At 40.3% G+C, this 24,803-nt stretch overlaps 1 protein-coding gene across 2 annotated transcripts in view; it reads right to left on the bottom strand.

Annotated features, from left to right (window-relative positions):
• The window catches only part of SCN8A (sodium voltage-gated channel alpha subunit 8), a 120,271-nt gene that overhangs the window by 65,892 nt on the left and 29,576 nt on the right, over positions 1-24,803 (bottom strand). For both annotated transcript variants that reach the window (XM_042451972.1, XM_042451973.1), the window contains exons 2-4: positions 20,784-21,113; positions 3,493-3,611; positions 2,187-2,276 (exon numbers count right to left, since the gene is read on the bottom strand). In XM_042451972.1, the coding sequence (XP_042307906.1) occupies positions 2,187-2,276; positions 3,493-3,611; positions 20,784-21,059 (485 nt within the window). In that variant the 5' untranslated portion in view covers positions 21,060-21,113. The remainder of the gene's footprint in view (positions 1-2,186; positions 2,277-3,492; positions 3,612-20,783; positions 21,114-24,803) is intronic.

The raw sequence follows: 24,803 nt of genomic DNA, 5'->3' as shown, positions 1-24,803 counted from the left end.
TACAGCTGGTAATTTTCATTGCAATTATATGGTAACCACTCACATATTAAATGTATAATTTTGGATAGTTCCCACTTTCTCATATTTGAGTGCATGCTATTTTCACAAGTTTTTGGCTTGGATTGGATAAATCCAAATGTTAAGAAATAACTTTAAAGGGACAGCATCAGTTCAAGTGCAAAAAAAGTTATTGACCTAATCCTGTGTGACACTAGTGGAGTGATAATCCCTATTATTAAAGTTGCATTAGGTTACACTATTGCACAAGCGCGAGGGATGCCACAACCACTTGCAGTTCTTTCATATCCTCTTGCACAACTGCTTGTGCAACAAAAACAGTATCCCGTTCCATACTTCTGCTGATTCTTAAAGGCATAACTACTAACTAAAGGACCTTTCTAATACAGAATGACATCACTGGTTCTCACCTATGCACATAGATCCACATGTGCAGTTCTATATCCTACCGCTGCTTGGTAGAAGATATCTCTGTTTCTGTTGCTTACTAGTAGGAAAGCAAGGGAGGAGGCACTTTGGACCATAAAGAAGCAGCTGGTGTCAGCTCAGTTGGGTGGGAGGGTGAAATGAATGTGCACTCTCAAATGGAGTGAACTCACATTTTCTTTCCCCCCAAACCCCAAAGCAGCCTGATCTTCATGGTATGAATTGCTTCCCCTTCTCTCTGGTAACAAGGAGCAGTTGCCAGTTGTCAGGCATGAAAGTTTTTTGTGTGTGCGTGTAGAGTGCATGGACAAGAGCACCTTCCTCTATGCCTCATCCAAAAAAGGAACTTATATATGCATAAGGCGCACTCATGCATATGTAAGTTACTAACAGGATGTGGGCCCATGTGTTGTCACAGATTATGCAGTGTTTTGCCATTGTATCTGGATAGGAACAGGAAGGTCTGCAGTTCTGCCTATGGGTGGCATCCTGTTAGTGACATATATGTACATAAGTATGGCTTACATGCAAATATGTCTCTTCTTCGATGGGGTGCTGGGGACTATTTTCTAACTTTTTACATTGTATCCAAAACCTGCCCTTGACAGCAATCAATTTCTGGGAAAAGTTGCTACTGCTGCCTACTGATGGGAAAGGGCAGCATGGAGGGAATTCAGATGATGAAGATATGGCTGCTCTTTGCTCCCAGGGGTAAATAAAATAATAGTGCACTCCATTGGTGACTGCATCTTTGGCCTGGAACAGACAAGTGGGAAGGAGCAGCCCAAGGCTGCTCCACCCACAAGCAGTTCGGGACCTTGACGACTGCACAGCCTACTCCAAAAGTGGACCACCGCCATTGCCCCAAGTTGTGAAACCAGGAGCTTTTTGCTCTGGTGTAAAGGTCTGGAGTGCAGCCTTGGTGTGGCTTCCGGCCGCAATGAAGACGTGCCTCATATAAATGGTGCACCTCCAAAGCGGCCAGAAAGTGCTTTTTTATATCTGTGTGTTTTGGGCCTTTGTTTCTCCCCCTTCCTGTCAGCTACTTCTTCATCATCTCAATTGTCTCTCCACTTTCCACTGGTAAGAAACAGCAAGGGTTCTTGTCATCTACTGAGGCAAGGGGAGAACACACCACCCACTATATATAGGCGCATTATATTCTGCTTCATCACTGTAAGATAATGACCTAGGACAGTAGGTTTGGCCGACACTCCGGCTTTCTAAAGTAACAGTGTGCTGCTGTTTACTGCAAAGACCAATATAAAAGAGGCACAAGAATCTGCATATAAAGTATATTGACATTTTATCATAGTGTGACATGTGGCACAATTTTTTGGGGAGGAAAGCCAATACACTTATCCCTTCATATTTGCGGTTTGATATTTGCGTATTTGATTATTCATGGATTTGATTAATATGTTCTCTCTAGGAATATCTAGGTCATCCAATGCAACTCTATGGTCAACTTTAACTAAAAGTTGTAGCTCCTCCAGCACAGTTCTATGGTCAGTGTCTGTCAGACGTTGACCAAAAAGTTGCACTGGAGGCCCTAGAGATTCCTAGAGAGGTGTCCTCTCAGGTAAAAAGCATGGCATTTTTGTTATTTGCGTTTTTTCCATATTTACGGGGGTCTTGTGCCCCTAACCCTAGTGAATATGGACAGACAAGTGTACTTCACTAAAGAATTAAGCAAGATAATTGCAAATTCAGAATAAAACAAAAACAGGCTAAGTACTTACTCCACCTGTTTCGACCATTCTGGTGGGTTACTAAAAGTCATGAACACACAGTTTGTCAAAATAGTGCACATAATGATCATGCTAAATACTGTAGAATGAAGTCAAGGAAGCATAAGAAATCACATATCTGTTCTGACATTTTACAAACACAAACTCATTAAGCTTCCACTGACATTAACTGAATGAGGTCTGGGAACATCCTCAGCAATTACCACCATAACAGATTTTTGACTCATGATCAGTGACTGCAATCAACAATTTTAAGGCTTTGTTAATAACAAATATGGGTGAAAGACTGGGCTTTATATTCTGGATTGGTGTTCTTCAACCACTGTTTCCAATCTTAGGCATCACTGAATTCAAAGGGTTCCCCTCTTGAATTCAGTGGTGCCTAAAACTGGAAATAGTGTTTGAAGAATTCCAATCCAGAATTTGTGTGTGCACCTGTGGCACTAAATCTAGGCATATGAGGTGAGGGGGGAAGAAGAGGGATGAAGTGGGAAAGGTGGGCAGATGGTTTATTCTTGTGATGATAAACTAAGGTTTACTGGACTGAGATTGTTATATCTTAACTGGATCTTTTCTTTCATGTTATATTTCATCTCCTCCATGTTCTCCTTCTTCATCTACTGGCAATGTGGACCAGGACGTTGGAGACTTACACTGTGAAGGGCTAGATGTATATGGTTTGGATTTCCAAATTTTGAGGTGAGAAGAGTGATCTGTTACCACTACTGGGGTGGGGGAAATCATTTAAGTTTCCCCAAGGCAATATAATAAGTGCTTTGCTCTGCACTTAATGCACCTGGCAGAAGAGCAAAGTCATTGGGGTGAAGCAGACTGGGCAAAAGGAGTGGCAAGAGGCAGGCTGCTGCTGCGGTCCTAAATGAGACACCAGCAGGAGCAGCTTTTTGTAGCTCCTTTTTGTGCTGTCTTTTCCCGGCTTGGAGCATTCTGGGGGCATGCATAATCTGAATGCCATGCCCCCAAAGCATATCAAAGCCGCTTTATTTGGCCCATCTATTTCGGGTCTTAATTATTCAGCTTGCTTCTCATGCCACAAGTGCACACACATAGATCAATTCCATATAGTTTTGTAACAATTTAACTCCAAATAAGATGCATTTCCATCCAACTGATCTTCCAGTTTTCTAGATATGAGTGGTGGTCCCTGACAATTTGAATAAAAAGCACCATGTATCATATATCTAATTCAAACCTTTTAAAATCTTCATAGCAAACCCACAAACTAGGAAATAAGATTATAAAAATGAGCAACAGATATTACAGTACTATAAAAGGATATGAATGTATCAAAATTTTAATAGCTATTCTCCTAAGCAGATTAAAAGGACTTAAAATATACAAGGCAGGCGTGGCACTAAATCGGAAGAGTGTTTTGCCTCTGTTTAGTACTACAAAGGTCTGCAGAGAAAAAAAGAAAAGAAAAAGAAGTATTAGAGGCATATACATTTTAGAAGAAAACACATATACAGAATCTAAACACAATCTGTAACACAGTATTTTAGTTGATTTTAAGATAGCAATGTCTATGTTTCATATTAATATTTTACCATTTTATACTTTGATTATGAGCTGCTCTGAAGGTCATTTTAAATAAAAACAGAAAGTAAAGTTAGTTGTTCAGTGCTACAAAAATACTATAAATTGGCTGCAGTCCTCTACAAACCTGCCTTGTAAACTCAATGGGTACTCTGCTGAAAAAGCCTTCACAGTTCCTTTCTGCACATAACAGAGAGTGAGGTGACAGAATAATGTAATTAAAAAATATAGACTGGGTCACTTCAGGTTGTAAATCAGGGGTTCTAAATTTATATACATACATTAATACCATACTTTATGTTCTTTTCCTGCCATTTTTAAAATCCATTTTATGAGAAAGCACATTAGAGAAACATGCTCTCTGATGTGCTAACTTGATGTATGCTAAGATCTTGTGAAAACTCCAAAATATCATCCATCATTCCTCTGAATTAGCACAGAGCAAAATTTCCACCGCCTTTTATGTAACATGATCATGAGGCCATGCATATTTATTTAAAGCAAATACAGTATACCCCAGCTAAGGCAGCTTTCAAGTTCAACAAAGCTATAAACTAAAACTATAAATCTAGATATTGCAATGTAAAAATCATTCTGTACATGCTATCCAATGAAAGGGAAGTAATAGCAGCAAAAGAAAAACATTCTATTAAATAACACAAATTTCCCTTATAATGTTTAACTTCATGAACACTTCACTTCACTTCCATTCCACTCACTGTCCCATCTTGTCTTTTTTCCTGATCTTTGAAGGCTTTAAAGAACTTTTATTCCACTCTTCATCTTTTTCTATTATTTTGTCATCTGTTGCCTTGTATTTGAGTATCCCTTGCATGTTAATTAGATTTTAAAACTAAGAATGTAGCCAATACCTTATACTGTATGGACTAGCAAACTAGTATAAGATCTCTTCTCAATTTTTAAAACAGCTTGCCATTCATTCGTTCATTCTCCAGCCTTCCTCCTAACATGGAACCTGATAGCTCAGAATATAAGTGAAGTCAGACAAGATATAGCTAAAATGATATATAATATAAAAGCTTTTGAAACTTAAACATACAAGCCAATTTAAACATTTAGAAGAATTAAATCATATTCACTGCCTAGTAAAGATAAAAATACAGCAAACTTCATTAAAAGAATCTTCTGCCACTATCAGCTTAAGGCCTGTTTAAAGGAAATGGTCTGTGCCGCTGGTGAAAAGAAAGCACAAAAGGGGCCACTTGAATATCTTATGGGAAGGAGCATAAAGGGAGCAGCCACAGAGAAAGCTCTCTCCTGTATCCTCAGCAAATAATCCAATTTCTCCTAAAATGCTGGTTTCTCCTCAAGTACAGGTGCTGTGGGTACCCCCCCCCCCCCAATACACCACTGGAAAACATGTCACCTTCATAATACAGTCAAACAAAACTTTTAAATGTCTGACAAAAGATCATAATTATTTTAAAAGCATCTCTCTATAAAAGCTGAATATTTCTCAAATCAACCATAGACTTTACAAACAACAGAACAAACATGTCAAACCCAACCCTTTACCAAGAAGGCTGTTAAGAGAAAAGTGCAACCAGCAACACGTAACTGGTTGAACAAATAATGCACATGCCAAAACATGTTTACAGCTACTCCTGTCATAAGGACCTGTGTTAGACTCAAGGAGCACAAACTCACAAGATGTCTGTAGATAAGCCCCACTGAAACGTAGCTACATACTGTATTTATTTTAATACACACCTCAGCTTTCTTTCCCAAAGGAAACACGATGCACCTGAGTATCAATAAAATTAAAACTAATTCATTAAAACATTTTCCAGCAACTACAGTACAAAATAAGTCATAATATGTACAACAATAGTAAGATCCAGTCTAACCTGCTTGGATAGAATGACTCTGAAGGAATATTGTTGGACTGCCCTGACCAGGGAAGAAAGGTTGATTTCCCCTCTATTGTCTTTCTGCCAGCAAATAAAGACATTTTTTATTAATGTAGGCCTTTAGTATGAAAATCAGTCTGATGATGAAAGGTGTCAATGCAGTTGGGTGCTTGCTACATTTTCATTGTTCTATTATTAATTGACTTTTTTTAATAAAACATGTTTTATTTAATTTATTAATTTTGTTTTTAAACTCTTATTTTATTACTGTAACCCACCTGAGTGACTTTTTGGTAGAAAGGCAAGATATACATAAAATCAGTCAATCAAACTGTGTAAGTCCCCAATCATATCTATCTGTCTGTCTGTCTGTCTACCTATCTATCTATCGCTTCATACCAGAGAATTGGAGCAGTGTACTATATAATAGAGCAAGCAAATAAAAATGTTACGATAAAAACAAATGCATTTGTTTGTCCATAAAGAAAGGCTCAAAAGGCCTTGCTCCTGATAAACTTCAAGTCAGTTAAAGAAAGATGAGAAGCAAAAGAAAAGGGAGATAGGCACACAATCAGAACCATGAATGTTACTGTCCAATGCACTAGATTCAGGAATTCAAAGAGAAATTAAACCAAGTGTGGGGAAGCTCTATTAATAGAAGAGGAACATAATACATGACCATGAGGAAATACCCCCTCCCCTTGATGGAAACAATATACAGTACTGAAGAGCTATATAAAAATGAGAAAAAATTGACAACACACAGGAAGATGAACCCCAGTTTTTGGAAAGCAGGGTGAAAGTCACACTCAAAACAATTGGGAAGAATAAAGCACCAGGAACAGATGATGTAGCAATAGAAGTGCTACAATCCACAGAAACAGAATCAAGTTCAGTTCTATTTAAAATCTGCCAATGAATATGGAAAACAAAGGAGTGGCTCACAGACTGGAAGAACTCAATATACATTAATATATATAAAAAAGGAGACACAACAGTTTGCAGTAACTACAGGGCCACTAATTTCCCATGCAAGCAAAGTAATGCTCAGAATTCTGCAGCAAAGACTCATATCATATATGGAATGAGTAATTCCAGAGGTCCAAGCTAGATTCAGGAAAGAGAGGCATTATGGATCACATTGCAAACATACAATGGATAACGGAGTGCACAAGGGAATTCCAAAATAAAATCTACATATACTTTATTGACTACAATAAAGCCTTTAACTGCCTAGATCACAAAAAAGTAAGGAATGAAAGTCCCATTACACTCAATTGCCCTGATGTGTAACCTGTACTCAGGACAAGAAACAGGGCCGTAGCTACCGTGGGGCAGGCGGGGCACCGCCCTGGGGCCCCCAGCCAAAGGGGGGCCCCGTGCCGCCTTCCCTCACCTCGCAAATGTCTCTCTCTCTTTCCCTCCTTAGCCCGGCCTCCCTTTCCCAGGAACAGAGAAGTCAGGACTGGTGGCCATGTGGGGGGGCCTGAGGAGGAGGTGCCAGGCCGGCAAAAAGGAGCTGAGGAGGAGGAGAGGGAGGGACGGGAGGAGTGGCGCCAATTTGTGAGGGCTGCATTGGGCTGCATCCATACTGGAGAAATAACCGGTTTGGCAGCGCTTTAACTCTTTTTCTGGCTCAAGGCTATGGAATCCTGGACGTTAGAGTACATTGTGGGGCCCAGAGCTCAAGGCTTAACTCTTTTGTGGCCTCCTTTTATAGGACACATCCTACATTTCAGACTTCTGCCCAGAAGGAATTTCAAAAAGTCCTCTATTTTTTGTAAGATGACCAGATGTCCTCCTTTTCTAGGACGTGTCCTATGTTTCAACCTTCTGGCCAGGAGGATTGTCAAAATGTCTTCCATTTTTGGTTGGATGGCCACATGTCCTCCTTTATCCAGGATAAGGCTTACATTTCAGCCCTGCCCAGGACCAATCTCAAAACATCCTCCATTTTACCAGGGTGACCAGACAGCATCCTTTATCTAGGACACGTCCTACATTTCTGCCCATGAGGGATTTCAAAACATCCTGGTTTGTCTGGAGTATTTGCCTTTGCCAGTGTTTCCCTGAGGCTGAGAGTGTGTGACTTACTTGTCTAGTGGGTTTTCTTGGCCTTTGGTGACTTGGGTGTGTGCAAGTGTATGAGTGTGTGCCTTCAAGAGGGTTTTCTTGGGAGATTGGTTCAGAGAAGGTTTGACTTTGCCATCCTCTGAGGCTGAGAGTGTGTGACTTACCCAAAGGTTTTCTTGGAATATTTGTTCAGAGGGGATTTGCCTTCACTTTCTTTTAAGGCTGTGACAAGCCCAGTGGGCTTTTTATGCCCAAAGAAGGGATCAAATCTTTGTTCTCCTCCACTGCTGCTTCCTGCCACACTTCCTCAGATGCATTTAGTCTCAGAGGTGCTCCAAAATCTCTATGTCTTTGAATTCTATTATTATTAACTGAAAGAAAGAAATTGGCAGCATGAGCTTTCCTAAAGTATGCTTCCTCAGATATATTTAATCTCAGAGGTGCAACAAGATTTCGATAATGTAAGCATTTATATTAATGTTTTTAAATTAATAATGGTTTTGGCTTTTAGCTGGTTATGTCCTCCATTTTTCTTGAATGTCCTACATTTTTTCTACATTTTGTCCCTATTTGGTGGTAGAGAATTATAACAACCCTACCCCAAAGGAGCCACAATATGTGGCTCCTTTGTCCACTGCAACAGAGGCCCCATAAGCACCCTGGAGCGGCACTATGACGTCCCTCGTGTCCCGCACCATTTGGACATGGCGCATGAACCACGTCATCGCCATGCAACCCATGTAAATGGTGGTGTGCCAAGATGGTGCCCGTGGCTCATGGTAGGACTCGAGACATTAAAAAATATAGGGGCCCCAAATGTACTTTCTGCCCCAGGGCCCCTAAAGGCCTAGCTACGGGCCTGACAAGAAACTGATGTCAGAACTGAGTATGGAGAAACAGAGTCGGCTGCACTGTATCACCTTATTTATTCAACCTGGATGAAGAAAATATTATACACAGAGCAGGCTTAGACTCAGAGGCAGGAGGAATAAAGATTGAAGGAAGGAACATTAGCAGTGTAAGATATGAAGATGACACAATACTACTAGCAAAAACAAATATAGATCAAATATTGATTGGAACGGTGAATACAGTCAAGAAATTAGAAAAAGACTAGGAACAGGAATTCAAAGATATAGCCATGATATAGTCTGTAAAATCAGAATGTAGAGAGATCTTGCAGCATCTTTGAGACTAACTGAAAGAAATAAGTTGGCAGCATGAGCTTTCATAGACTTCAGTCTACTTCCTGAGATAGACTGAAGTCTACAAAAGCTCATGCTGCCAACTTATTTCTTTAGGTTAGTCTCAAAGGTGCTACAAAACCTCTCTGCATAGGAATAGGAAGCTATTGAAATAACTGCAGAAGATCCTGAAGTGTAAAGATAATTACTCTTAACATTAAAGTGAGAATCGTCCAAGCTGTTGTATTCCCCCATCACTCTGTATGGATGTAAGAGCTGGACAGTGAAGAAAAATGATAGAAAGAAAATCAATTCATTTGAGATGTGGTGCTGGAGAAGAGTGCTGAGGATAACATGGACAACCAAAACAAACAAATGCATTCCAGAACAGATCAAGCCTGAATTTTCCCTGGAAGCCAGGATGATTAAACTGTGGCTGTCATACTTTGGCCTCATCATGAGGCATGAATCACTGGAAAAGATAATGATGCTAGGAAAGGTGGAGTACAGTAGAAAGAGAGGAAGACCACATGGTTGGAGTCAATCAAAGAAGCCATAGGTCTAGGCCTGGGCCTGCAGGACCTGAGCAGAGTAGTGGAGGACTGGAGGTCTTGGACACATCCACAAGGTCACTATGAGTTGAGGTCAACTCAAGGACAGTTAAACAACCACAGTTCAGATGTGTACCATTTTGCTGAGCAATTTGGCATTGAAGCATGCATAAACCTAACCATTTGCAGCACTTTTAGAAATTCTATGTAGGAACTGCATATGTCAATAAATAGTAAATATCAGGAGTATACTGGATAGATTTTAACCAGCCATTAAACAGCAGTCATTAAACTGTAATGAAAAATTTACCAAGTGAAAAATATTCATATTGAACTTTCCCCATATACTTCAAATTGTTATTATTATTAGTAGAAAGCACCAGTTAGTCAATGGTAGGGTCAAAGTGTTCTGGAAATGCTCAATTTTCTTTGCTTGCCATTACTAAGAAGTTAGTTACTCTGTAGTTTCTAAAATTTTGCATACTTGAAAATAATTTTATTCATTTTGGCTCAATTTTACTTTGGCCTTATGGTCTACTTCTCATATTTACTTATTACGGTCCAGGACATTACCAGGTCATTCAGTTGTTCCCAGATGTGACCAGAGAATCTGCACATGCACCGACCTTGCCCACAATTTATGTGTAGTTTTCACATGCATGTCATGGCATATACATATACATATGTGGTTCATTACATGGAAAACTCTACAAAAAGTAGGTGAATATATGGGTCAGTCTGAAAATGTCTGTCATTCTTCATTATGGATGTTTGCCAAAATCAACCTTGTGCACAAAAGCTTCATAAATTACAAGATCATTCAGCCTCCTATCTGTTTCTCATTTTTCACTGTTTTTTATTGTTAATCTCTAATTTCTAGCATCTAAAGCAGTCATAAAAGAGAATGTCCAAAGGGAAAGAAAAATGCAGCTACGCCATTGATTTATAGAGCCCATTGGTAAGGTCAGATAGGTATGATGGTAGAATGGGGAATACTACTCTCTGGTGGAAAGAGATCACAAGGGGAAGAATGCCAATCATAAGGAAGAATGGAAATCAATGATCATCAGCAGAGAAAATATGACACTTGGACCTGATGCATATACTCAATAAGGTACATCATTCTCTGACACATCAGATTGTACAGCCTGCCATGTTGAGTTAGGCTAATCATGTACTAGAGAATTTCCCTGCAATTACTGAATATCTGAGATATTCACTGTGGGGCTGAGACTTACCTGCAGGGAGATCTAACCGACCCTATGGCCAGGGTCTCGGCACCTGATGGGGAAGCTATCATAGATTGTGGCAGCCCAACAGAAGCCCTGGGTGTACTGTGCTCATTCTTGCTGGTAACCTCACCTGCAAAATATACTATACAATCGGCCCTCCTTATCCATGGATTCTTTTATCTATGGATTCAAGCATCTATGGCTTGAAAATATTAAAAAAAACTATAAATTCCAATTATCAAACACTTATTTTGCCATTTTATATAAGAGACACCATTTTGCTATGCCATTGTATTTAATGAGACTTGAACATCCATGGATTTTGTTATCCATGGGGGTCCTAGAACCAAAGCCCAGCGGATAACAAGGGCCCACTGTAATAGCATATGGAACTGGCAAAGCCACCTTGCAGTATTCCTTGCTTAAGAAAACCCTATGAAATTCATGAAGTCACCAGAAGTTGACAGGTGACTTGAAGGCTCACAGACACATACTGGGGGTGATATTTCAGACCTGTGGAATCTTCTAAAATCATCACAACCACCATCAACAGCAATAACCTTTAGGTCCATCTAACAGAACTGGGTACAAAACAGTGCCTCAGGTGGGTAAGCTTATGCTAGGAATTAAAGGATAGGGTGCTTCAGAGCACTGCAGAACTCAGGAATTTGGATCAGTGTAGGACCAAGCTCAAAGTTCCTTTCACACACAAAACCCCTGCTCCTGGTCCACTTTGCTATTTTTTTTCTTTTCTTTTTGGTGATGGTTTGAGGATACATTTTTAAGTTACTGCTACTAACAGGTAAACTGGAGCTCTCAGCAGATCCAGTTTAATTCTGCCCAGCCCTGATCTAAATCTCAGAATTATTGCAAAGTGCACTGAAATAAATTACTGTATATTCAGATTTAGAGGGTTTATAGGCCTGAACCTTGGGGAATACAGCAATTGTCCAGCCTGTTGTAGTGGCTCTGGTGCCATTTTGTTCATATTATCATATTAAAAACAAAAAGCCACAATCTGGATCTTCTTTCCATATGCTGTAGAAGGCAGCATTAAAAATGTGGGCAAAATTCCAGTGGTTCAAGTGGAATTGCTGTTTCAGATGATTCAGACAGGAGTTGTGTGTTTATTTTTTTAATATTGATTTTCAAAAGTTTGTGGGAAGATCTCAAACCCTTGGTTATTTCTAGAGCTAATATACATCCTACGTAGTGAAAGAAATGAAATCAGGAAATGTATCATTTTAGGGTTTGTGGGAAGGGACTTGACGTCTCTCCATAAAGAGCAGGAAATTGGGGGAGGAGATCCACATCAAAAACATTGCCAGAGATGCCTGCCAACGACATCTACTGAACAAACATACAAACCCAAATGCTCTCCAAAAACCTCCAGTCATGTTGCTCTCTGCAGAGAAACACAAGTGGCATTGGCAAAGTCCTCCTGCGTATTTCTAAATAGGAAAGCTTTCCTGGGGAACAGAAATTATTATTTTGAACAAAAGCACTGCCTTTCAGAGGTAAAACAGGTACGCATACATAATGTACACATGGGCTCACTCCTGCAGCCTTCTTGAGGTGTCCAGCGCTGCAAACAGAGGCAGCCTTTCACTGTTCTTACTCACATAAATCTGTCTCACAAACAGGACACTTTTACCCTGCTGAGAGTCCCCACCAGCTACAACAGGATGCCCTCCAATATTTTGGACACAAAAACTGGCACATATGTGGCTGAGCAACATCAGAGTGTGGTCAAAAAGTTGTGGCTAGACAACAAGGGAGCAAAGGTTACTAACAAGGAAGAACACCCAACTACTATTTTAAGCAGAGAAACTTTGCCATTTTTGTGCTGAGTTTAGGAATTCTTAACACACACACACACACACACACACACACACACACACACACACACACTCTGGCCGCTACAAATCAATAAACGTAGTACTCTGTGTGTTTGTGCATGCAGCATGATTAACACATATTATACATTATTAAAAAATCAAAATGTTTTGCTCAGACCTTGCTCATATATATAGCTTTCATTAGATCCGTGGTCACTGCATGAGCACTGTGTTTCACATTCGCCCCATCTGCCTAATGCACATTATAGATCAATGGGAAATAAACTGAATGAAATGAGTTAGGAAAGATCTAGTTGGAAAAAAGAGCCAGCAAGGTGTAATGATTTGAGTGTGGGACTATGACTTTAGGGACTGGGGTTTGAATTCCATCTCGAACTTGTAAACCTACTGGGTGACTATGGGTGAGTCACACTCTCTCAGTCTCAGAGGATGGCAATGGCAAATCTCCTCTAAAGGAACTTGCCAAGAAAACCCTTAGGGTCACCATAAATCATAAATGACCAGAAGTTGGAAAAAACAAGTCTATCATTTCTAAAAAACCAAAAAACAAAACCCCTATGCATTCCAATGGCCTTTTAGAATATCTCCCTTAGGCTGCAATCTCACACACATTTACCTAAAGTCTCAATGAAGTAGCTGGGCTTATGTCTGAATACGAATGTATTTAACTGCAGTGTTAATGTAAATGACATATTGCTCTGCAGAGGGGGAAAAACACTTCTCTCAAAGTAAGTAAGTCAGCACTCCACATTTGCTGCTTTGACTTTGGCAGATTTGATTACTGTATTTGTGGATTTGATTAATAAGTTCTCTCTAGGAATCTCTGGGTCCTCCAGCACAACTCTGCTGGAAGTTGACCATAGAGTTATGCTGGAGGACCTAGAGATTACTAGAGAAAATGCTTTGCTAGCCATTTATAGTACCTTCAGTATGATTCTATGGTCAGCGTCTGGCAGATGTTGACCAAAGAGTTGCACTGGAGGACATAGAGATTTCTAGAGAGGTGTTTTTTATTTGTGGTTTTTCCACATTCATGAGCGTCCTGTGCCTCTAACCCCAGAAAATGTGGAGGGCCCACTGTAGATAGCAAAATACCTCCTAATGTTGTACCACAGGTTAAATGTATTTCTTATGGCACTGTGCAGCTCTGGTCTGTGCATGTGTATGTGTGCATGCACACACAAACACAGAAAGGCATTAAAACAAACCAGCAAAACTTAAAGTGTAAGATTTATGCAAACCTCAAAAACAATATACAAAAACAATGAAAGGAGGAGAAGGAAATATTTCAAACTCTGAAATGTTTCTTTGCAATATTTATCTTTTTAAAGGGAAGTTAGAGATGGTGGAGGAATGTAAAAACCATTGGGTGGGGAATCTGAGCATCTATGAGGGTAAGAGAACGCTGTTTTGTGGGTACTATAATTCGAAGGATATCCTTTCCAGGAAAGCCCATCTTATTCACAATTTAAAAGAATGTGTTAGCACTTGTGCCCTACTCATCTGTGCCTCCTTGCTTCTATGTGCTTCTAGCAGTACATCCTCCTTTAACTCTGCAGCCACAGTCTTTGCATTGTGCACTTCTCCACTTTACTGCATGTCCTTCTGCTTCCTTTCTTCCTGTGTCAAAGAGGCCCCCAGTTAGCTCTTAGTGGAAACTGCCTCTCTTCTGGTCCATTCTCAGCCTTGCAAATTCATTCATGTTCTCACTTATCTATCAAAAGTTTCAACCTTTGCCTTACAAGAGACCTATTGTGAGGCAGAAGTAAGTAAATGTTGGATTTTCTGTTTTCAGCAACAACCACATGAAGCCCCCCGCATCCACCCTTGATGCAAGATGAAATCTGTTTTGCTCCCACCATAATTTGACCTAATGAAGTCTGCATAATATCTTCTTGCACTGCATCTTAATAGTGTCATAAACAGCAGACTTTGGAGCTCTCCCATCTTTCTCTCCCCGCTCACATGTGCCTTTTTGTTTTGTTATCATCTTGCCTGAAGAAGGGTTCAGAAAGCTCTCTCGCTATATCATACCCTCCAACTGTCCTGATTTGGCAGGGACAGTCCCTATTAATCCTCTATTGTCCCACTTTTTCACCTGTTTTTAAAATGCTATGATTTTTCTCTCCTCCTCTCACTTTCCCCCTTTGTTTGCCCAAATGCATAACTGCTGTACCACTCCATAAACACACTTTTCCTTTGTGCTTCAAGGTTACATGTGAACCAGACAAAAACTACAGTTGGTCTTCTTAGAAATTTGATTCATGTGTCATGAAATGATAAGAAAATAATTTATTATTGTTGTGTTTTTATTGGCAGAGAGAGGGCACCTCCCGTACTTTGCACAATCGCTTGGTGAAAAGTGAGCCATTTGCAATCCCATTTCAAGGAGCAAAATGTCTTGGGTCAGCCTTGACCTCCATCATTTTGTCTTTGAAACATCTAAAACAGCAAGGCTAAAAGACCTCCAGAGCCCATGGAGATCTAGGAACAAGTTACATGGGCTCAAGCCTAAATCAGTTCTTCACATCAGAACTAAGTAATTGCAGGAGTATTAAAAGATCAAAGAAAAGACAGGCAAAAAAGAAAAGCAAAACTGATGAAGGTGAAATTTCTAGGGGAGAATAATCAAATGGAAGAAGGAGACTTAACATGAACCTTACCTACCATTTATCCCTCCATATACCTCCATGACTTACACCCTTTCACAGGGTCGAGGTTGTAAATAAGCTTAAGCAGTTAGAAGAATGTCTTGGGGCAGGCAGGCCCCTGTATAACAAGCAACATGTGAGGAAGTAGACCAAATCTATACAAACTTATGCTACACAACTTTTTTCATACAGTTAGTCTTAGGCGTTGCAAAATTGCTTTGCAAATAACATTTCCTTATTGCTGCAACCCTCATCCCAATGATAGGGCCATAGCTCCAGTGTTCCAATTGCTTATGACTTGTGAGGTAAGTTTTATGGTTGATTTTGTAAAAAAAATGTTTATAGTAACATCTTAATAATACATTGTACAATCATTATCTGTGGTGAGTAATGGACTACATGTAAAAATAAGGACAGATGAGTAACACTTTGTGTTTTTGAGTAACATTTCCAAGCTCTCTCTCTTGGTTTGCTGAAATGGAAATGACTACATATTGCAATGCCACTTAAGTTTCATCCTTTTTGGCAACATAAATTGAATCTTCTGAAATTGAGGAAAATGCATCCTCCAAAATGTGTCCCATCCCTCACTATCTGGATTTCTAAGGTTCAAAACACACTACAGAAATAATCCGGTTTGAGACTGCTTTTATTGCCCTAGCTTAATGCTAGGGAATTCTGGGAAATGTAGTTTTGTGAGACATTTAACCTTCTCTGTCAGAGACCTCTGCTGCCACAATAGACTACAGTTCTCAGGATTCCCTATCACTGAGCCAAGGCAGTTAAATCGGTCTCAAACTACATTATTTCTGCAGTGAGTGTTTTTGAACCTAAGTTTGCAACACAGTGGTATGTCTCAAGGATCCAGATACCTTTAGGCATTGTGATCTTAGCCCACTGTTCATGTTTCGACAGTCACTGCTCTGAATCCTGAAAACATTGTTGGGGTTTGCTGTCATCTATCTCGCCTGCTGGTCTTTTTGATTTAACTGAAAGGGATAGATTTCATGGAAGAAGTTCAAGATCAACCTTGGAAAAGTTGTCTTTGACCTAAAATTCCAGCCAGAAAATTACCAGGATTCTGGGAGGTTTAGCCCCTAAACCTAACTCTTCAACGCTGTGGTTAAGAATAGATGCATGAGTGAGTAAACCATTAGTGAGGATATGCAGGAAACTGCAGGGACGGATATACTTGGGCTCATATTTTGATGGGAGTTACAGCCCAGAGTTCAATATACTGATGCAAAGCACTACTAAAGTTGTTGTGATCATTGATGTATCTAATGTATCTAATGACGTTTATATGATCACATAGGAAACAGCTTCATAGCAAATTAGGACACTGATCAATCTCACTGATTAGATTTATATCCTATCTTTCTCCTGAGACAGGACCCAGCAGTGCAGTTTAGACAATATACCTGTTAGTGCCTCTCCAAAGTTCAGAGAGGAACCTTTCCTCATTGAACCTGGAGATGCTGGGGACTGAAACTGAGACTTTCTGCATGTAAATCATATGCTCATTATGTGTTCTATGACACTGCCTGCCACTGACAGTGCCCTATCTCCAGTATTACACTTTGGAATAGGAGAAACCCATAGCTAGTGGTGATAACTAGTGTACCCTGGGTCAGGCATGGGGAACATTTCATTCTCTAGATATTCTGGACTTCATCACTCATAGGTTCTAGCCATCAAGGCAGGGACGTAGCCAGGATTTTAGGAAGGGGAGGGGTCCAGACTAAGTGCCACCATTATATTGGGGCTTGGGTGTGGTGGCGGCGCAGCACACACTATTCATTTTTCTAATGGAAGGGGGGGTCTGGACCCCAAGACCCCCCCGGCTACGTCCCTGATCAAGGGCAATGGAAGGGATTATGGGAGGTGTCATCCAAAACATCTGGAGAAGCTGAAGCCTTCCTAAATATCCCTCAGGTATTCATTTCCATATTTTTATGTTAGGAACTATATGTATGGTCTATAAAGTAAAGCACTGATCATATCTGTGAATTTTTATGTTTACATTTGGGTAGGAAATGCAAATTATTATTATTTCGCTAGCATATTATATTAGCATATTTCAAGACCTTTTTTATTCTTTGATTATTATTTTTAACCCATCTTCTTTATGTGCATCAATGGTAGGAAACCACCAACTAATCACAGAGAGAACACAGAAGATGCTACTGAGTTCATAGTCTATCCAGAAGCAATCTGACAAAGCCTGTTGTGGGGTCATGGATGCTTTATAATCTTTTGTCTTATTTCCACACACCCTTGAACAGCTGCAATTCAGAAAGTTAGTTACTTATGGTTGTCCATTTGTGGCAACTGGACAGTACTTGTTTGGTGGATCATCATCTGTCCCAGTCAGTTCCAATTTGGCCAAGCTAACCTTGCAGCAGTTGTGACCACAACAGCGAAACAATGAATTTCCTTTTGATTTTCATCTATATTTTAAAGGAGGTATTCACAGTGTTAAATCTGTTTTGGGGATTGTTTTCAACACCTTAGATAGCTCCTTTCAAATTCAGACTAGCCATTGACATGAGACTCACCACTGTTTGCTTCTGCCATGTTATTCAAGATCAGTATAATAAATTGTTATGGCAATCCTAATGTGAAACCAGTCCTTGCATGTCTCAAAAGAGCATCCAACTGTTAATTATTTACTTTTGTTGGCTAAGATCCTGCAATGGGAGATGGAGTGCTGAATTCTTTTCCCTGCCAGTGTATATCATTATATGCAAGCCATCCTTACTGTATAGTTACTTCTGGGAATGGGAATGTGGAGAGGTGTTCCACCCTTCTGTTCCACCCACAACTGCTCTGCTGGAGCCAAACCTCTGATGAGATGGGGTCCAGCTCTGGCAAAGCTCCCATTCAATTTGGAGCAGCTGCAGGAGGAAAGGTGATAAACCAAGAATGGATTCCCTGGTAGATGAAATACACTGAGAACTGGACAGCAGCAGTATATCCCTCTTGCTTCTTCTGGACTTCCTGGTGGCTTTTGATACCACCAACTATGATATCCTTTTGGGCTATTTCTGTGGGATGGGACTTGGAGGCACTGTTTTACAGCATCTCCATTCTGTTCTAGAAAAAATGAATCCAGAAGGTGGTGCTGCAGGATTCCTGTTTGATACCTTTGCCAGCATTCTGCTTTGGTTCCCTTATTATTCCCTTAATATTTACTATATATATGAAATGATTGGGAGAGGTTATCTGCAGCTTTGAGGTCTAGTGCCATGAGTATACTGACAATACTCAACTCTATTTCTCCTCTGTCTTGGTTCTGTACCAGTAACGGACTGTGTACGGTCAAACAAATTAAAACCTAATCTGGCCAAGACAGAGGTGCTATTAGTTGGTCAAATGAAAGATCAGAGAACAGGGATTCAGCCAGTGCTAGATGAGGTTACATCCCTCACAAAGATACAGGTTTATATCTTGGACATGTTCCTGGTTTCAGCCCTGAGTCTGGAAGCTCAAGTTTCTGTGGTGGGTAAGAGTTAAAGCTAGTATGCCAGGCTGCACTCATTCCTGTAGATGTCTCATTTGGCCACAGTGACATATGCTTGAGTTAATACCTGGTTTGGATTACAGGAATGTGCTCTAAACAATACTACCTTTGAAAAGTGCTTAGGAACCTCAGCTTGCCCAAAGAGCTTAAGATGGACTGCTGATGGGCTCATTATAAGGAAAACACAATTGCCTTGTTACCAGAGTTCTACCAGCTACTAGTCACTGTTTATCGGTCAGCATGATTCAAACTGCTAGTTGTGACAGATAACACCTATTCCATTTGGGTCCAAATTATCTGAAAGACTGTATTTTCCCCTGTGTGACTGTAAAAGCATAGCAATTTTCAAGAGAGGCCCTTCTCTCTGTTCCACTACCCTCACAGGTATATCTGGTGGCAACATAGCAGAGGACCTTCTTGGTGCCTACTCCCAGGTTCTGGAACTCCTTTCTTAGGGAGGTTCAGCTGGCTCCCTTCTTGTCCTTCCTTCAGTAGAATTTTAAAAATTTTGGCAAGTTTTTGGGAACTGATAGTTTATAAGGAAAGGGCTTTTAGCAGTGTGCTGTACTGTTTTTATTTCTTGCTTTTTAAATTGATAGGTTTTAAATATTTCTATACCACTTATCAGTGCTCTTAAACACTCCCTAAGTGGTTTACAATGTGTAAGCTAATTGCTTCCAACAAGCTGGATACTCATTTTAGCGACCTAGGAAGGATGGAAAGCTGAGTGGACCCTGGAGCCCTTCTTGGTATCGAACTCACAACCTTGTGGCTGTGAATGGCTGCCGTACTGACATTTAACCACTGTGCCACTAGGGTTCCCCAATTTTAATTAATTTTAATTTTATTTATCGATTAAAATATTTAATTGCTGCACCTGAAGAATTTATTGCAGCATACAGTAAAATCAATTAGGGAATATAAATAACAAGAACAATTTAAAAAGACTAAAATACATTGACTATATCAATTAAAAGCAGATAATAATAATGCCAAGCATGGCATCTGTGCAAATTGGATCAAATCAGATTGCCCTTGAAAGCTTTAATAAAACCTCATTTTGACTAGGTACCAGAATGACATCAGCATGGGTGTCAGTCATGCCTCTAGCAGGAAGGTATTTCATAACCAAAGTGTCCTTTCATATTGGGAATTCATATCTAATCCTATAGACATCTTAATCATAGCTTAACTATAACTTTTATAACATATGTTTTCAAGCTCTGTGTGTGTTTATCTTATCTGTTTTAATTTTTATAAACTGCCTTAAGTCCCAGTTCTGAATAAAAGGTGGTGTATAAGTAAATCATCATCATTGGGCTGAACTACTTATTTTCCACATATGTCATTATGGCAACATTTAAAGCTTCATGCCCTCCTTTAGAAGGTAAAAGACAGCCAATTGATGCCTCATAACCGAGGCTTCAGTTCCACATGTGGGGTAACCTTTAGCTGCAAATTCAGCTGGTAACCTGAAGTAATGAAGTGGCTGATGAAGCACTCTACCACTTACCTACATCCATACTCTTTTGGAAAGCGTTGAAGCTGATGTGTTAAAATTTCTCCAGAACAATATGGTGGAGCACTCAAGCAACCTCAACATCACATCCACATTTTATCACTCTTCATTATTAAAAAATAAAGTCACTGTAAATGGATGGTAAGTATCCAAACAATGTGGTGGCCCTAAACATTCTAGCATTTCCCTTTCCTCCTTGAGACAGACCAACTGTGAACAAAAGCCATATCTCTTCTTAGCATAATTTACTATTTTTCTCTCATGTTTATCTGATTCCCCGCTAGACCGTCTCACTTCCAGAATGGCTTAAGCAATGCATAAAGCTGTGTGTAATTTTGCAAAGCTGTAAGTCCCATTAGCAAACAATTGGACATATGTCTTCTTTTCTGCTCACCCCCCCCCCCCCAATATGAAAAGCTCACAAATACTGTACATTACATTTGTTCCCTTTCATAAGAAGCTGGAGACACAGACATATGCACACACACACACGGCTCCAGCCACCCAAACCTGTAATTCCTTTGGCTACAAAAAGGGCCAAATTCTGAATAGCTGGGTCCTGTTGACTCACTTTCTGCGTCAAATAGTAAGGGTCAAAGTCCTCCAGTGGTACAGCAACCAGGCCTTTCGGGATATCCCCATAGATGAAAGGCAAATTCTTCCCTGCCTCCAGGTCACTGTTTGGTTTTGGTTTATTGTCTTCATCATCATCCCTGTGACTGCTGTCTTGTTTTGGACGCTTCTTCTTCTTTTCTTCTGCAATACGCTTCTCAATGTTAGCCAGAGATTCTGGAGTGAAAGGTCTAAAACTATCAGGGCCTGGTGGTGCAAGCAGCCGCCCTGCCATTTTTTCATCCTGCAGAAACTTCTTTAGTTATGTTGCACCCAAGACAGGTCAGCTCTGTATGGAAAAGAACATGACAGAGAGCACAAGTCATTCATCAGTTTAATGGTGACTGGGTGAGCCATTTGGAAGGGGAGAATGAATGTGGTTGTTTGTGCTACATGGACACTTACACTAGGCATGCTACTCACCACCTGCATCTTCTGAAAATGATTGCTAAGCTAATTTGGGGTGCACTTTGGGATACTGCTGTTGTCACATTTTTCTCCCTTAAAACTATCAGGATTCCCAAGCTTACTAGCCAATGATAAAAGAAAGAAAGCAGATAGCCCATGATAAAGCAAAACTTGTAGAAGAAAGCAGCTAGCGAAGACCATTTCTAGCATTGCCCTGATGATTCCACCATTTTGAAAGGCGATCTTTCACTAATGGCAACCTACCAACTAGTTTTTACTCCTATATTTCTCTGTTTCTTTTGTCCCTTTACCACCACAACCACTTGCTGAACAGTTCTGTCTAGTTTCAGTGATTGCTAAGCCTGCTAAGAGAAGCATGATATATTTCAAAATATCTGATCTGTTAAATCAGGGGTTTTCAAAACTGTGTTCAGAAGCCCTGGGGTTCCCCATACATTTACTGAGATGTTGCAATAAGAAAACAAATAACAGAGGAGAAGTCACAGTGAGAAACAGCTCATTTACTACTTCTAGATTTCCTTGGCTGTGGGCAGCAACAGGAAAAATGCTTGGTATGTTGGGGCATTACATCAGCCTAATTCCAGTTATGCTGCCAGTTGTAGTTTTTACATGCTTGCATAAGGAGGTACCTAGTACCTCCTTAAGCAAGCAGCTTTGCATTTGTCCTGTAGCATAATGCTTTGGCTTTTAAAACACTGCCTTTATGTCACTACTTGTAAAAGCACTTCTTGTAGGCTTGGCTGGTGTTTTACAGAGTGCCATCCAGAGACCCAAGTGGCCTGGTCAGAGTCTGGCATGAACTGGGTATGAGTCCTACAGCATGCCCCAGAATTCTCTGCAGTACACAGGAATTCTATGACAAACGCTTGAAGGAACCTTGACAGGTCAGTCCATTTGGACAAGCTTCCAAGAGGCTGAGAAAATAAAAAACAAAAATGGTGTCAAATTGAACTAAACTCCCTTCCCAAGAACTCAGCTCTTCTGCAAGAATGTTAAAGTAGATATCTTAAGCTTGGCATGTTGAAGTTCAGCATCAACAAAATGTAAATTGGGAACAATAAATCAGTAAATAAATAACAATAAAATATTTTGGCTTACACATGGCACAGCAAGGGTTTGACCCTCAAGTATGCCTAAGACTACTGCCATTCACTCACACACAATACACCCTTGAGGTATGTAGCAGTCTGTGTGTTGGACCATGACTCTGGAGGCCAGGGTTCGATTTGTAGCTTAGCCATGAAACCCACTGGGTGATCTTAGGGAAGGCACATGCTTTTAGCTTCAGGGGAAGGCAATAGCAATCCTCCTCTGAACAAATCTTGCCAAGAAAATCCCATAATAGGTTTTCCTTAGGGTTGTCATAAGTTGGAACTGACTTGAAGACACACAACAACAATACAGTATAGACGTATGTGTGTGTGTGTGTGTGTGTGTGTACACACACATACACACCTGCATGTAAACTAATTAGTAATTAAGCTCATAAGTCTTCTAACTCTTTAAAGACAAAGTTAGCTCTTCCCTGTGTCAACAGAAATTTCTAACATGCTTATTTTAAAAGAATGTACATGTTATTTCAGCAAAACCAGAGAGCTGCTATTTAAAATAGAAGCTAAAGCCCTACTAAAAATGTTGTACTGCAATGCATACATTTATATGGTGCCATGGATATCAGTGTGGGTGTCTGTGAAATTTTAATAGGCAGAAAACAAATGGTAACATGTCCTCTCTGTGGCTTTCGGAATGGATTTGGGATCAGTCAGTGTAATGAAGGTGGGACCAGGGGCCCATATCTAGTAGTGAAAAGATCAAGGGTGATCAACCTGTGGCCTTTCAGATGTTGCTGGCCCCCAATGCTCATAAACTCTAGTCACCATGACTAGTAGTTGGGGGAGTAGTCATGATGAAACCTGTGGCTTAATAACACATGGAGGGCAACAATGTCCCCATCCCTGGAATAAAGGTTCAAATGCTAGCCTACTTATTATGTTTTCTCTCTTGCTTGTCTGAATTATTTCATTGACCTGCCTGCTTGAATTCATGTAGAACACTAAGCACTAATGAATCTGCTTTATCCTCATTATGAGTTAGTGTCTAAATGATCAGATGATACCAGTTTGATTCATTCTTTCGCACATCTCTAGAACAGTGAAAATTCTGCCTGGCAGGAACAAGCCCTACAGTCCTTTTTTATTGAACACATGCCTAGAAGTTGGATGTACGTGAGTTGGGAAAGATCATTCAAGTTTAATGATCGTAGGTATCAGGAATGTTTGGACTGGCAATATATATACTGTATTAGAATCTTTTAAAAGATTTCATGGGTTCCAAATGCTAGTCTAGAGGGGTGTGTGTGTGTGTGTGTGTGTGTGTGTGTGTGTGTATCCCAGACAAATCTAGATATTGAGGGAAAGATGACTACACCTTTTAGATTTAAAAATAAATAAACAACAATTTACCCCATACCTGCCAACATTTCACAGTGAAAACTGGGACATGTATAGCCAACCAGCATTAGAATGTAGTCAGGATGGCAGAAATTATTGAGGAAGACTACACAAGTTAGGAGATTTTGTAGCATTTTTTCTTTGTCTCAGTCTACAGAGAAGGGCAAGATTCTGGCCCCTCCTCAACTCTTCCTCCACTGAATTGAGTGCAAACTGCTTTTGCATTTTGAACCCAGTTTGTTGCAACTGAAGTAAGCCAAGGGTGAAGGAATATGGGACGAGAAATTAGGATACTCTAAAAACTGCAGAAAAAGCAGAATGACAGAGGATTCAGACTGTCCTTGTCAAACTGGGGCAGAGGGAGGGTATAGTAGCCTCTCTGCCCCTAAATAAATTATCTCCAGTATTCAGCATCTATGGCCCATCAGGGATAAGCAGTAATACAGCAATTGCTGGATATTCCACAAGGACCATGAATGGCCAGCTGGAATTACATACTACACACAAGCGAGTGTAGGGAAAGATGGTTTGGCTACTCCTTAGCAGCACAGCTGGGGTTAACAGAAAGTTCATCTTGCAGACATACAGCAAAATGTTTCACCTGCTGATTTCTGCAGATCAAGCTGCTCCTCCAAATACAGAAGGCACTGAGTCCCCCCCCACCTCAATCCTCTCCAATAGGCCTCAGCATAGCAAGGTGAAATCGCCACAAACTGCACATAAGGCAAATCCCCTTGCCGTCCCCAAGACAGCAAATCTCCATTGCAAATAAGTATATAAGAAAGCTCTTTAATTTATGGGGTTGGTGAGAAAGGAGGGGGAATAAAGGAAAATCAAATCAAGCACCTATTGGCTTGAAGGATGAGTCTGGAGAAATAAGTTTGCATTCAGCAGGGACTGCACAGTGTCCCCAACAAAGAGGGCACCCACCCGGTATGATGGTGTTTCAGACTGAAGTATAAGCATGAGTCAGAAAAACAACAACCAAACAACAAGCCCAAACACATGGAGTCAGTCTGTATCCAATGCTCCTGTAGAGAAAACACATGGACATAAATGTATGTCCCAGATAAACCACACCACCACCCCCCCCCCCCCTT

This window comes from Sceloporus undulatus, chromosome 2, assembly GCF_019175285.1.
Source record: "Sceloporus undulatus isolate JIND9_A2432 ecotype Alabama chromosome 2, SceUnd_v1.1, whole genome shotgun sequence".
Classification (NCBI taxonomy): domain Eukaryota; kingdom Metazoa; phylum Chordata; class Lepidosauria; order Squamata; family Phrynosomatidae; genus Sceloporus; species Sceloporus undulatus.
Note: the sequence above shows the minus strand (reverse complement) of the source record. Positions and strands in the feature narration are given on the sequence as shown.